At 36.8% G+C, this 16,056-nt stretch overlaps 1 protein-coding gene across 5 annotated transcripts in view; it reads left to right on the top strand.

Annotated features, from left to right (window-relative positions):
* Nucleotides 1-16,056, top strand: part of TENM2 (teneurin transmembrane protein 2) — a 1,590,996-nt gene that overhangs the window by 1,492,698 nt on the left and 82,242 nt on the right. For all 5 annotated transcript variants that reach the window (XM_040574031.1, XM_040574032.1, XM_040574033.1 and 2 more), the window contains 2 exons: nucleotides 9,867-10,061; nucleotides 15,526-15,726. In XM_040574031.1, the coding sequence (XP_040429965.1) occupies nucleotides 9,867-10,061; nucleotides 15,526-15,726 (396 nt within the window). The remainder of the gene's footprint in view (nucleotides 1-9,866; nucleotides 10,062-15,525; nucleotides 15,727-16,056) is intronic.

The following is a 16,056-nucleotide window of genomic DNA, read 5'->3' as shown; positions in this document are numbered from 1 at the left end:
TCTTATACATGTGCAGCAACAGCACATCTATTTGCGCAAATATTTTCTGTTTCAATTGTATTCCAATAAATAGAATATTTCAAAAGGTTCCCAGAGCAGCAAGGAGGTGCACCAGCATACAAATACATGCAGAACACATACCATTGTGAAGCTTAGTTTCCAGCAAGCCAAAAATCTTTCTTCCAATCCTGTACTACTTCCATTAGAGGCTAAGAATCTCTCTGCTCTAACTATGCCCAGCTGAGCTGAACTGTGCTCATGAAGATGTATGCTTTGTAATTTGTTTTTATGTTTAATTGGTTAGCTTATTTAATTGTGTTGTAATCTGCCTTTTGTTTTAAGATCGCTTTGTCTCCATGGACTTGTATTGATATTTGTTTATTTCATTAAGTTTGAAGAGTTTGTCTTTGCACTTGTGTTGGCATCATCTTGGAGTCCTTTTGATGATGGTAAATGTCATTGAAGCAGCTACAATCAAGTAGTATTGCAAATCACATTATGGAAATACAGCTGTTAAGAGATACTTATGCACTCTCTGTCCCTGAATAACAGACATGGCCCTGAGTCACAGTTTCCAATTCTAGCTTGCATGACTTTTGGGTATGTTCATATCTATATTGTATCCAGACAATTTAGATCTTTTCCTATGTTTAGACCCTGTTGGGGTGAGATGAAGTTCAGTTAGCTGTCATCCCCATTTGCTTTCTCAAATAAATGAATGAAGTTTCTAACTCAGATGTAGCAAAATACTTAAATATCTGCAGCCAATATGGAACTATGTAATTAATCATGTTATGATTTAAATCTTTTCTGGTCAATTTAATAATGCAAATAGTAGTAACTAAAATGGGACCAAAGCAGTCTGGATTTTAAATATGCTGATTATCTCAACCTCTGGGTGCAATCCTACATTTACTGCACTGCTATTTAGTCATAACAAAACTATTACCACAGAAATATGGAAAGGACAGATTCTTTCATTGTCGATGTTGTAAACTCTAATCAAAAATACTGCAAGAGATGTTTCACTTTAACTTCTCTTTCTGTATGTATAAATGACTTCATGCTGTTAGTGCTTCCTCTGTTAGGAATAACAACATATATGTTTGGAAGGATGATTCTGGTACTCGGTGGTTGTCCTTGCTGCTGCCTTTTGAAAGCCTGAAGCATCATCTCTTTCATTCCTCACTGACTCTTTCCACTGAGATAGCTACTGAAACATCTGAGATAATTTAGTTTCCCTTCTCCTCAATTTTTCCATTGACAAAGTTATCAAAGCATACAAATGAAGATCTACATGCTTGTCTATGACAGTAGTCTTTTTCAGCATCTGTTTATTTCCATCTGTTGGTAGAAAGTAGCATTTATCTCTATGTATTATTGTAGTTCTGTCAAGCTCACTGCTTACATCTAAAGCAGGATGTTCACAGCTCTGATTCTGTGTTACTAGTTTCCAAAGAATGAGATTTTTAGATTGCAGGGCAGTGTTTTCAGGACATTTGTATCTACCATCTACATTTTCCTCCAACCCATCATGCAGAGAACTGAAAAGAATTCATCCTTTTTTTTCATTGTTTTTGCCTGTATTTTCAAAGGCACAAAACTGATCAGTTACTTCCTCTCTGCTGTAAACCAGGACCAGTGCAGGGTAGATCTCATTCCATTGAATGCATTTATGCACATGAAGAAAATTGAACTGTGGTGCTCTATAAAGCTGTATTTACAGGGAGGTTCCTAACTAGAATAGCTGAAAAATAAATCTCTACTATTTTGCAAATCATCTTAGTGTGCTGTGTGGAGAACAAAAATATTTTCTTTAATATAGATAGTGATAGTTTCAGAGCTTTAGCAATAGTGGAGGCAGGACAGATAGGTTGACAAAGCATCGAATCCAGAAGGTACTGACGAGAGAAAGTCCTCAAGACATTTGAAGCCTGACTCAGCTTGCTGATTTTTCGAGTATCTGGCTGAGCTCAATTGTCCTCTTTTCTCTTTCTCTCTCCAATTTGTAGTTTGTTCTGTGGCTTTTCCAGTGAGAGCACACAGTTGTCTTATTCTCTTCCCCCTCAGGACTCCAGTGTCTTTAGAGAACTAAGAGTTAGATCTTTGTTTATGGGTAGCTAGGTTGACTAAGCTCATCTTCATGCTAGCAGTAATGGAGCTTCAGTCCTTTCAGCCCACCGTTGAATTACATCAAATATATCTGACACCTGCTTAATTTTTATTTTCACCATTCTTACAGACTACATTGTTATTAAAAATATTATGCTACTTGTAAAGAAAAATTATCCTGTACCAAGTGGCCAGGCCCAAAGAGATAATGCCAAAATTTGCTGTGATTCTGGAAATTGCTAGTCAGAACATAAAAGTTCAGGTTATCAGTATTCTGCTAGATAATGTGGTAAGACACATTCATATTTCTTACACAGATTTTTAATACTAATTGTAAACAAAGCAGTTATCTAATGTAAATAGATATTATGTGGAATGGTACAGGATGGTACAGCAAATGTTATCTTTGACATACAAGATCACACACTGAAGGTAGTGAGAAAAACTGTGAACTTTTTGATAAATTTTAGCAAAAAGTTTGCTGATTGTTCAGAAGAATGTAAATATTCATTGTACAATTAATGCTGTTCAGTCACTTCTGTAAAAATCCTGCCTTTTTTTTTTTTGTAGAACAGCTTAAGTACTTATCGATTGAGAACTTTAACTCTCAAAATGGAGGCATCCCCATATCTCTACAGGTATTTTAAATGAATTGAATTAATCATAGGCTTAAAAGTCTCTAGCGATCTTCGTTAACTTTCCTGGGTTTAATTAAAACATCTGTGCACTTTTAATTTATCGATTCATCCAACTCATATGTCATGTTTTTAACACACCCCAGCATGCTCTGCATCATTTTTAACCCGATTTCCACTTAACTAAAGCAATTAAATTCACCCCGGATTAATTAAAGCATCCATACTTTAGTGCTTAAGTCAGCGTGTGCTGCTTTCCCCAAATGGTTTCTGAATGTCAGAGATTTGACACACCTGATGGGTTTTTTGTCCTTCTGGAAATTCTTCTGTGAATCTCGTTCTTGCTTGCTAATGTGTGGTTTGACAGAGCTAGACAAGGGAGGATGGTAAGGCTCAGGTTTGGGCAACTGAGGTAAGGATTGCAGGGCAAGACTGCTATGAAAAACTGTGCATTTCCTCCTAGCTCTGACCAGCAAGCATAGAGTAATAATACAATTAAATAATCTCAATTTTGTTTGTGTGTTCTGTAGTCAAAGTAAACAGTCTTGTGAAGTAGCTAATAAAGCATATATAATGTCAGTAATAGTTGTGTGTTCTTTCTTCTCCTCCTGGGTGAATTTGTACAAACTGACTTCCAAACAGCTTCTACTTGTAAGAGCAGAAAGTCCTAGAGTAACCTAAAAGTTGTTCTAGATCTTGCTTATTACCACTGTTGTTAAGACCATTTCAGCATGACTGAAGTTCACAATAATGAAATAATTCAAAAAATAATGAACTGCTCTTCATTCTATGGCATTACGTATATATCCCTTCTTTTGTAATTTGTATCTGCAAATGCACTCACTTTTAAGTGAACCTTAAAGAAGAAACAATCTTTTGAATTTTTCATAGTTTCCTGAAGTATGGCAACACAGATACTTCTGAAGCATTTGAAACAAGGTTTGTAAAGTATAATAATAAACACATGTTCTTTAGCAGAAACTCACTTCTTCCTCCTAAACAGGATCATCTACATATACTAACAATCCTTATTTCACTTAGGTCTAACAAAGCTCTGTACAGTTCAGCAAGGGTGTATAAGCTTATCTTACGTAAGACTCTACAAAGTGTCTTCGGAATGCTGTTTGTGGTTGGCTGGTTTGTTGTTTTTTTTCTGAGTGTGTTTGTTAGTATAGCATTTATATTGCAACTGTACTTCTGTAATGGCTCAGGGCAAGATCCCTTTTACCTAGGACTCTAGTTCTGATGGTGGCATACAACGTATAGTCAAGAGTAAAAATTGTACCTGCCTTTGATGCTTCTCTAGTAAATTCTTTTGATTCTACAGATAATGGGTGGTAGGACTTCCTACAGTGGATGGTTGTCTCTTTGTGGATAGTAGACTCTTTAGATTTTCCTTTCATGCATTTGTCTAAATATATATTGAATCAGGGAATATTATTCCATGAGTTTCATCTTTTCGGATAACCTTGCTCGAATTGATTGATGAAACACTTATTCACGCTTAAGATGTAAGGGGATTTTAGACTGTGGCTAAGTGTTCTGTTAGTATAGCCTTAAACTTGTACTTCAACACTCTGTCCCAATTCTCCTTACTGCTTACATCATAAATACACAGTCAAGCTCATCTTTTATGTGTACGAGCTTATGGTAGGAAGAATCTGGTTTGTAAGTTTTACAAGCATTATGGACACAACCATTCTAATCCTTACTCGATCAATACCCCACTAGGCTTGATGTAATCATTTGTCCATCAATACCAGTGACTCTCTTCACCAACCTGCCATGAGCATCTCACCGCAAATTTCTGTGGTACATATGTTGAAAAGTTTTGACTTGATATGGGGTGATTCCTGACAGCTTGTTGGCTTTGAATAAGCCTGTAGGTGGCACAAACGAAGCTGACTGTCTTAACGCCCTGCTTGAAAAATTACGTTTGGATGTAAATCTGAGTTGCCTGCAAAATATGAGCATTATAAGAGTTTATAACCTAGTCCAGGACAGGGAAGCAGTTCAGATACAAGTTCTAAAACCTTTCAAGTCTGCATATTTGTGTGCCCAGAAACTCTAATAATTTCAAGAGAAGTATACTGATTTGTCTATTTTATGAGGAGGAACTGAAGGAAAGCTGCAGTAGAAGAACTGACACCCTAGGTCCTAGTGGTACAGAACTCTCTCTGCACTAGGGTAATGTTTGCTCTCCAGCAAGAGGAACCAAGCCAGAACTCTGCCTTCAAATCCTGTTTGGAGCTTCAAGTATCAGGGGAAGGCCTCTAAACCAAGCAGCTGTGTAACTAAACCAAGTTCTGCAACTGCCTCCAAGAGTTTGACTCCTCAGATATCCTTTACTGGTCTTGTCATGTTCTAGAAGAACAGCTTTGGTGAGTATGTATGTGTGAATAACATAAGGGTGGGTGAAAGGAGTGTGTACACAGACTGCAGCTGGGATACTTGCAGTAAGTGTCACTGGACAAAATGGTGGCTTTCAATGCCAGACCATTTGGGCATTATCACTCACCATCTCCCCTCCTAATCCATGTGTAACAGGCTGTTATCAAACCATCTTTTCTCATCCATCAGGGAATGTTAACAAAATAAGTCCAAAATAACAAGCCAGAGAAAACTGAGAGAGAGAAAACTTTTAGAGAGATGTTTGGCTGACCTTCCCTGTCCAATCCATGCTCTTCAAAGTGTGCAGCCCACAGGACTCAAAGGTCTGTAGTATCTGCTATCTGTAATCTGATCAGCTGAGACCCATGTAAAGAACTCAGTCTGCTTTTGTTCAAGTACTGGTAAAGAGCAGTCACATCATTGAAACCACGTTCAGCTGTTGTGCTTATTTGAACTTCACTCAGTAGGTATACCTTAGTGCATAACTTACTTGAATGCTGCTGTAACTATTCCATAAGACCTCTACCCACTTTTAGAAAGTGCTGGTGTGTAATACGTGGTTTTCTTTATGCAACCAATTTGCCCACAGAAATGAGATCGTTCCATTACGCAAACCTACATTCCTTCAGCAGGCTGTGAACAGACAGGCTTGTGCTGGAATAGGGCCCATCTCCTACATGTAGGGGAAATAAGCACTGCTAGAAAACATGAACTCCAGATGACTCCTGAGGTGTTTGGACATTGATTGAGGCAACCTGGATGTAAAATTAGTCTTGACTGTTCTGATATCTCATCCTGCAGCAACATGGCCTAGCAAAGGCCTAGCAAGCCTCATTTTAGCCTGCCTGTTTTCTACAGAAGAGTAGCTCGATTCTCTCTCTCTTCCTCACTTAGGTCAACCTATAAACCCAGAGCAGAAACATTAATGAGGAGCTATTTATTACAGCAATGACAAAGCAGCTTCTTATAACCTACTCATGCTGACATTCTTGCTTACATGTTTCTCCTGCAATCTTGGTGATGTGGCAGTCTTGAAAGTGCCAAAATCTGACCAAGGACATCTTGTCACTTTTCTTAATCTTAACTGTAATAATTTTCATCCCTAAGGTTAAATGACAGATTCTTTCATTTGTCCAGAGTCAGTTCTTGTGTCACTAACATCTTGGAAATGCATCCCTCAACTGCAGATCACTGAAGACAGATTATTTTTGAAGTAATAGAGAAGTTTCACGGGGACTAAATGGTCTTATGGACCACAGCAAGACCTCTGACCTGATAGAAGCACAAAGAGAGAAATGAAAAGCAGTGACATGGCTTTCAGCTTCACTTCAATTCCTAAAGGACCAGAACAAGCCAGGGAACACTTTAAAAAAATAAATAAAAAATTCTGTGGGAGATCTTTAGCCCGCAACCTTGCACCATCTGTTAATCTTTGTTCTCCTCTGCCAGCCATCCAATCTCTGGTGTCCCAGAAGTTGAACCCTGCAAATTTAGATCAAAAGTGGGAGCTGAAAATGGCTCTCCAATAAACATCTTCCAAATAACAAATATGCATTTCTCTGACTGGACCACAGTTACCAATTGATTATTTAGACTTAGGTGCAAGGCAAGGACAGAAAATGGTCTTACGGCAGTTGGCTGGCACGTCCTTGTATAGGTGGGTCTAGAGTGGTCCCATCTAGGCTGCTTGATGGTTTTGTTTGTTTGTCTTTAACAATATATTTATTTCTCCTCAGTCCCTCTTGCAGGGAACTGTGTTGCTCAAATAGATTTATTGCCTTTATTTGAGTTTTGACTCCAGAGGAGAGGTTTGCAGAACAGAAATCCTTTCTTGGCGATGAGTGCCATGTTGACCTCTAAAACAACAAACCAAAAAAAGCTGCTCCTCATTTGTATCCTGCTTGTAAGTCAACTCTGACGTTTTGTCTTTATACCTACTTGAATAAATGTGATTTATGTGAAGAAACTGTCCACTGTCTTCTGATTAGCTTAGCATTCCCAGGACCTTTTCTTTCCATGCAGTTTTATCACAGCATGGTGAAGGAGGCTGTCAGGCTAACACAAGCCATATGCTGGCATGTCCCAGTACAATTGGAGGAGCCCCACTGAGTAACTGTTAATAACAATACCATTAAGTCTCTTCAGTGGCTTGGAAGCATGTAGAGAATACACATCTAACAGTAGTACTTCATTCTGTGTTGGACTCGAACAATGGGGCTGCAAACTTCACCACTACATACAGAAACTGAGAGCTTCCTAGATCTAGGGAGAAATGTTTTTGCCATAAGATAAGGCCCAAAAAAAGGAACAGTGTCTCTACAGCGTGTCAGGGTGTGGAAGGTTTCAACAAAACTTGGCACTCGTGATTACTCTAGGTCTTCAGGACAAACTGCCTTCTGACCACTCACCTCCAGATCTTCTATGTCATGGCAAGTAAAGAGAACAGAACTGAAGTGGTTGTTTTACTTACACTGATTTGGGAAAAGGTGTCAACATCTGCCCAAAGAACTCTCTTAATTGTGGTGAAATGGAGGGTTGTGGTCAAAGGAGTTGTTTGGGTCCCCAGGTCTTCATATCTGAGGAGTGGAAGCAGTCTTAGTGTGATCCCTTCCTTTATGGCTCACCTGTATGACTTTGCAGTAGCAGCAGTTAGCATTTCTAGGCAGTGAAAAGCAGTGCATGCTGAGGAGCTGAAATAGACTCCATGATGTAATGCACACAGACAGAATGAGCAGTTAGTGAAATGGCATCCAAGGTGCTACTGGTTCTGTGTTGTATGTCATGGAAGGGTGTTACATGATGACATGCAAAAACATTTAAATTGGTCTGACCTACAGTGCAGTGTGGATGTAATGGATATTTGTCTGCATTGAAATTCAGTCCAGCTGGTTCAGTAAGCTTAATTCTGAAACCAACTGCAAAAAGCATAAGTTAGAAGTTTAGCATAAACTTTTGCATATAATGAAGTAAAGTGACTTGTGAGCATATATCATGTCCAAAATCAGAAAGCTGCTGCTGAAAATTATATTTTATTCATATTTGTATTAATTTTTGGAATGAAGAAAAAAATTAAGCAAGATTACAAAGACTCATAGTAAGACAGAATACCAGTAATGAAAATGCTATTTCCAAAGGACTTATAATATGGCCCTCAGACAGTGGAGGGGTAGCAAAAAAAAAAAAAAAAAAAAAAAAAAATAAAACAGACCTCAGCATGTAACTCTGTAGAAAAAATCAGCTAAAAAGGATTATACAAGTGACATATGGCCAATCAACTTGTGGTCTTAAAGGAAATGATTCTCCGTACTCCAAATTTTAGCTACCATCTAAGGTTACAAATCTGTATATATGTTTATCTGATCAATTTGTTTCCACTTCACAAAAGAAAATTCTTGAAAAAATCCATTATGAAATGTGTTTTTGCAGCAGATCAATGGGACAGCTAAGATTAATAAGAGTTGCAGGACTGAACAGTGGAGGAGTTGTGCAACAGGACAATTACACATTTCTTTGTAGTAAATCAATTACTTGGGTTCTCCTTGATCATTCAGGTTAAAAGGATAATAGAAGCAAGAGGGACAGTAAGACCTTTTAATGACTAATAGTAGCTTTGGAGTATATTTTTGGTACTGTAGAAGCAGCTATTAGTTTCTAATTACTTTGAAGGGTGAAAAGGCAGGGAAATACTTTTTAGTCTTTATCAAACTGCATCAAAGAAGAGTGTAAAAGTGCACCTCTAATCAAAGATTCACTTCATTAGTCCCATTTTCTGTGATTTCTTGGTTATTTTTCCCATTTCTCTGGTGGGTGACCATATGTTCAGCCTTTTGCAGGCATATAAATTCACAGATTGCCATGTTTGCATGGGAGATGTGGGCATATAGGAGTGTGAATATGCCTTGGTGTAACATTTATGTGCGACTGGCTTTAGTAAGCCACTTGTTTCTTTCCATTGTTCTGCATATGTATAACATCTGATTCCCAGCATCTAAGACCTGCTGGCTACCTTTATTATTCGTAGGCTTCACTTCATTTGAATAAATGAATTCTGAATATTTGCTCAAAAATTGTCTTTATAATAATACAATAGAGATGAATGCGGGTTAATGGTGCTTTCTTGTCAATACACCTGGGGTAGAAACAGTCACTCTGGGATATGTGTAAAGAAGATTTGGCAGGGATATTGGTGGCAAGGTGCATTTGTATTGATGCATTTGCATTGATGAAAGCTTGCGTTATTTCTGTGTTTAAGATCCATATATGGGAAAAACAAGTCAAAGGGTCTAATAAATTTTTGGGACACTACGTTAAAAAACGTTCTGGAAGAAAGATGCTATATACTAACATGCTGTGGGGACTGTTCTGCTATCTGAGAAGAGTGGATGTTACCTAATGGAACAAAGCAGAGTAATGTCAGAATCGAATCTGTTCACATTGCCTCATTAGTTATCCCAGACATCACCAATAGGTTATAAAGACTAGTAGTTGTATTCTCAGAATGCCCGACACATGCATGCTTTATTAAATAGTAATCAAATGGTTTCTTTGGGAAATGAAGAACTGAACTGCTACAAATTGGCTTTGAATTTCAGTATTTTGAATTTCCAGTAAATTAAGATACTTGTATATATGTCTAAGTATTTGGAAGTGGATTTTTAGTGCACTTTACAGGAATTTTAGAGTTTTTTCTGACCCTGTATGCTGTTTTTCTTTCGTTCAATTTTCCAGCTGCCTGCCCGGTACTGTGCAGTGGCAATGGTCAGTACTCTAAAGGAACCTGCTTATGCTACAGTGGCTGGAAAGGTCCAGAATGTGATGTACCCATCAGCCAGTGTATTGATCCTTCGTGTGGAGGTCACGGTTCCTGCATCGAAGGGAACTGTGTCTGTTCTGTTGGCTATAAAGGAGAAAACTGTGAAGAAGGTAATACTGTAGCACATTCTCTTTCTATGTTGTGAGTTTCTTTTGAAATGCTTAGGAAAAAAAAAAAAGGAATAAAATTTTAAATACAGAACTACTCTAACAGGTGATTGTAAAAGAGAAGTAAAGATGTAGTCCATCACAATTTTAGTGATCTATGAAAGTTTAAACTAAACTTCTGATTTTTATATACATTGTTTTGTGGTACTAAGAATGCCACAAGTAAACCTGAATAATTCCTTTGCTGAAGAGTGAAGATAAATCTTTTCTTATGGATTATATTTATTGAACAATTTAGAAGTGAAATGCAGAGGAAAAAGTGGTAGTAGTAGAGAAAATAGTAGAACTGCAGCTCCACACAAAGCAAACAGATAAGTCACTTTTAAGACAGAAATTGGTGAGACAGATTTGAAAGACTTGGGTGTCTGTGTTACAGACTTCACCTACTGCAAATTATTCTTGTTAGACATGGGATTTAAGAAAGGCAGATGGCATACACTAACAACAACTGTCTTAAATGTGGAAAAGTTCTTCACGTTGTAAGTGTCCAATTCTTTGTGTATGCAGAATGAGCAAATTTAACAGTATGGCCCATTGAAAATGTGGTCATAGATGGAGCTTGATACTGATTTTATTCACAGTGGTTTTTGTTAGAATGCACAGCTTAAATTGGACTCTTTTTCTTTTTAAAATGAAAGTATGGTTTTAGGAGAGAATTTAACTCTCCAGAGGAATGCTAGATAGACAGTTCTGCATAGCTTGGCACATCCTTAGAGCAGTGATATTTCAAGGTACTTTATGATGACTTCCCAGAGTTTATTAATCCTCCAAAAGGAGGAGAAATTTGAAGATTAAGGTGACAGGAGAGGAGCTGCATGGTTTTAGGACTAAAGGGTCTCTGTGGAGTATTCTGAGTGGGATGCAGAGCTGTACATCACATATATATCAATTTTTATCTTACCCTATAGTAAACAACTATTTCTCCTACAAAAAAAAAAAATTAAAAAAAGAGAGGGGGGCAGGAGGGAAGAAAATCATGGGGACCTATATCACGGGAGGATTTAATCTTTGCATGTGGACTGCAATTATTGCCTTTAGGACAAGATTTGCATTAGTCTGAATGAGCTTATTTTGCCAAAAGCAAATATAGGTTAGGATCCTCACTAGTGGGACTGCCAACACTGCAACAATTTGTTCAGGTCATTCCTGTCATCTCTTTCTAGGAATGCTTCACAACACTGTAGTCACTAGAGCTCTAATCCAGAACTCAGCTGAAGTCATTAGTTTTTCCATTGCTTTTAATGAGTTACAGTTTAAGTTCTATTAAGAAAATTCTGTAATGTCCCTTTTGGTTGCTACAAATGATAGTTCTCAGGTCACCCTGAGTGTATGATTATGGGAAAAATTAAAAAATTATCTGAAATGCCCTGCTATAGCTTACATTTTTATGGAAATTGAAGGTGGAAAAGACTGTCTGTAGCATGCCCTACAACATCCAGTCTAATTCCCTAGGAATGCAGAAGCTCTCTTTCTGTTACAAACTGCAATTGTTTGCTCAATCTAAGTAAGTTATATGAATTTCATCATGTTCTGTGTTTCTTTATAATTTTTAAAATTATTAGACTATGGTAAATGGCCTAAAATTGATCAATCTTTCATTTAATTCTGTAAATTCTACCTTGTAAGCAATTCCTCATCCACCGTGATGATGATTTCCAGGGCCTTGCATGGAGTTCTCTTGTTACTTTCAGTTGTCTGCAATGCTTGTGCTATATATGAGGTAGACATCTTTGAATCCCCTAACACTCCTACAAGAGAAATAGGCTCTTGTAGTGCTTAATTTAGCTTATCCTGATATGAATGTTTGAAATAGGTGAAGCAAATACCTCACCCACTCCATATAAGTTTATAAAACAAGCTAGTGCATGTACTGTTGCAAAGGCATTAATGTTAACACCTTTCAAACCTGGAAACACCGCAAAGCATTCAGTCAACAAAGTTTGGGGGAGTTAAATTAATATGTGAGGGGAAAGGATATAGATTATTTAGTCACCAGTGCTTGAAAGGGTAAGGATTTTAAGAGGTAAATGAATCACAAAGGCAAGAGGTATTAACTGCAAGCTTGGAAGGGGCCGATAACATGATAGAAAAGGTTAATATAACCTTTTGCATACCTCATTGGGCAATAAATAACTCAATAAATTAATTTACAAATAAATAAGGAACAACCAGCATATTTCTACTGTAAAATTCCATTTCTTCTGTACATATTTGTCACATTAATTCAAGAGCTCTGGGGAAAAGGGTATGATATGAAGCCTTGTCTTTCCAGTTGCAAGTAATCATCTGATCATATTTAAACTTTATGCATGAATTAATGGTAGAATGATGCAAATAAATATATATATATATTTATATTAAAATATGGAATTTCCTCTGTTGATTTGAGCTTCCAAAAAGAATACTGAAATTTGGTTCATTTGCCATTTTCCAACTAGGATATTGAATTAGAACAAGTGGGTCAGCATTTTTCTTCTTCCCGTTAGCTTTTTATTTCTTATATTCGTCATGGTCATATTGTTCAAACAATTTACCTGAAATGAAAGTGGCACTATAATCAATATCTGTGATGCACAATTTTTGCAGCATAAACATTGTTGTTCTATTAACAAATTTGCACACACAATGAAGTGGCATATTTGCCAGATTTCATTCAATCTGGTTTGGGGGGAGACAAGTGAAGTTGACAAATTAGGTTAAGTTAACAGTGTTTTTCTTGTCAGTTTCATGGTTGAGTCATTTTTCAATGACTTTTAACTTCATAAGTGTAATTCATGGCTCTTTGGGGGTTTACGGTACATATTGTTCAGAAAACTCCTTGACCTCCTTTTTTGTCCTTAGGGATATAACTTGCTTTCAGTACCCTTTTTGTCAAATCTACAGAGGGCCCAATACTAAATGAGCTCTAATGATCTGAGCTGCCAAGGGGCTACGAGTAAGTTTAACAGACTCACTTGCTAAAGTGCATTGTCCTTTGTTTAAACACCAAAGAAGCTCCATTTATAATTCCTTATTAAGTACCATTGTAAACCCTTCTAAAGAGTTGGGGGCAGAACCTTTGCAGCGTAAAGCATTGTATTTTTATTACAGGTAATCAAGTTATGCTAATTTTAGCAGCTGAGGATCTGGCCAAAGATCATAACCCGCAGAGTATGTGTTAAAATAGAACAAGGTTCGAGTTCAGAGTACAAGGTCTCTTCAGTTTAAACTTTGAAAGCTATTACTTAATCATACAATAGAAAAAAACAGCTATAAAGCATATTTGTCTAGAACAATGGACAAAGGGTTCGTGTGAGTTGTTATTCTATAAAAGAAGGGTATTCGGGGCTTAGGGGAGTTGGTAGGCTTATTCTGTGTTAGTAAGACTCAGCTGCATGCATCAGTAATTCAGCAAAGAGGAAACGGTTCATATAGGTAGAAGGAGGTGGTTTTGTTCTACATTGCTGTCATGAGCACTTTCATTTGAGAAGGAAGGTGGTATGTTTCTGAAATGTGGAATACATTAGGACTAATCAGTATTTTCTAAAGTTAACTGTCTTGCAATGTACAACAGAAAGTTATACATGTTACCCATTTGAATTTCCCATTAAAATATAACCTTAAAAGAAAAGACTAAATTTAGGGAAAAGAGTATTATTCATCCTTAAGGTAAATTGACATAAATCTTTCTTTTTGTTCTTTATTTCTTTATTAAATCAGGTTATTTTGTCACAGCTCTGTCTGTGTCAGGTGTAACAGAAATAGCATGAAAGACATATTCTAAATTTTGGAGTTTCTGATTTTGATGAGCATGGAGGAGGACTAACAGGAAGAAGATTCTAGATAATTTTAGAACAATTTAGGAATTTATGATTTTTTTCTGAACTGAACCACAAACAATCGTGGTTTATGTGTATATACTAAATTGCAAAATAGTATTTTCATATCCAATTAATTGAGCACTGAATCTTAAAAAAAAAATAATAAGAAGAAATTGCCAGGGTCATTATTACAGTGAAAATCTTATAAGAAATGTTACCGTAATTTCTGTGCTACTGTAATCTGAATTAAAATCAAATATGAGTTATTCTGATAACTCATGTTATTGTACCTCTAAATGGGCCTGCTTCAATACTCTGAGTTGTATCTAATCTATATACTTACTTTAAATGCTCTGTAACTTCATAAAATAATTTGACAAGACTCTGTTTATAGAAAAGTTGAGATTTGAAAGATCAAGTATTGTTCATATAAGGCAGAGTGAAAATGTCTCTGCCTTAATTTAGAAGGATCAATTTGGAAAAGATGAGAGATAAATCACTTTCATTATAAACTCAGATCTTCCCAGAGCTGCAAGAGAGAATGCCAATCATTTTTGGTTCTTCTCTTGTGAGCTGATATATACCAGTCATGAGATGAATTCATTTTATTTAGGACATAAGTTTGACCTTGGCCCTCAATTCCACAGCAAAAGGCAGTTGGTGAAGCCTCAATGTTCGTATTCACAGTAGAGCATAGTGCACTTACACAAATTAATGATACAAGATAAAAATTTGGAAAACGATAATGTTACTGTTAGAGCTTATTTGAAAGACACCACATAACATTCCTTTATTTATCAGGACTGAAATGGCAAAAGAAGTTTTATGGATGATTTTCCATCATAGCTGTTTTCACTTTCTGTTGTTTTCAGATAGAGAAAAGATGAAATCTGTATGTACATCTGTTTTTCTTAAAGAATTATCTGCTGGGTAGAACATGGGTTGAAATAATAGGGACTCTCAGTTTCACTGCTTAGCTACTAATGGACTAGGAATGATATGTTCAAAAGTGCCTGAATAATTTAAAAGTCTAAAAGAAGCTGAAAGCCACGGATAATTTGACTTCTAGGTATTTAAAGTAGATATCACAATCTTATTCTCACAATGGTCTAGCAAGTGAATAGTAATAATAGTAGTATTGCTAAAGATACTCCCAAGTAAAAAAAAAGTATTATTTGAAAAGTGCAATTCGTTTGATTTTTTTTTTATTTTTTTAAGGGAGGAGAGGAGGCCAATACATTATTCCTTATAGTGTTTAACTCAGCAGAACTTGTGTGTTTCAGAACACCCCCAGACTAAGGCTTGTGTGTGGAGCTCTTACTATGTTTATTTAACTTTTATTTTTAAGTCTTTGTACTTCTTCACTCCAGAATTCCTGCAGTAAACTTTTGTTTTTCAGTCACACCCTGTTTTATATGCTGCTAATGTAATTACTTCACGCTTTCCAATTCTCAGACCAGATATTTATACGACTTAAACCACCACATGAATTTACTTTATTTTGTCCCAGTGATATGAACTTTTCAAGGTATCACAACTACATATTTTCCAGACATTATATTGTGGGAACTGACCTTTCTCTACGTTGTTTTTGTTTTCTTATTTAGTTGATTGCTTAGATCCAACGTGCTCCAATCATGGAGTCTGTGTGAACGGCGAATGTCTCTGCAGCCCGGGCTGGGGTGGAATAAACTGCGAGCTTCCCAGGGCCCAGTGTCCAGACCAGTGTAGTGGGCACGGTACATACCTGTCTGACACGGGTCTTTGTAGCTGTGATCCCAACTGGATGGGTCCCGACTGCTCTGTTGGTAAGAAAAATATTTCTTCTGATTTTGCAGTAATGCACCTATTTCATTAAAACATGAATGTCAGAGGCAAATTCGAAATGCAAATAAATCAGAAAATTTTATTTGGAACAAATTTGATCCTGTTCTGAATTATGCTGGAAAGAAGCATTGAATGTATGTATATGTTTTAAATACTATTTAAATACTATTTCTTAATACATTCCTAATTTGGGACTGACAGCTGGGGGTGGGGGTGTAGGTCAGGAGTCTGTATTTCATTCTGCAACTGACTCTCTTGTGGACTGAGAAAGTTCATTAACTGCTTTATAGCTGTTAGCCAACTTCAACTGA

The sequence above is a fragment of the Cygnus olor genome, chromosome 14, assembly GCF_009769625.2.
Source record: "Cygnus olor isolate bCygOlo1 chromosome 14, bCygOlo1.pri.v2, whole genome shotgun sequence".
In the NCBI taxonomy this organism is placed as follows: Eukaryota; Metazoa; Chordata; class Aves; order Anseriformes; family Anatidae; genus Cygnus; species Cygnus olor.
This window is presented reverse-complemented; position numbering and strand designations above follow the sequence as displayed.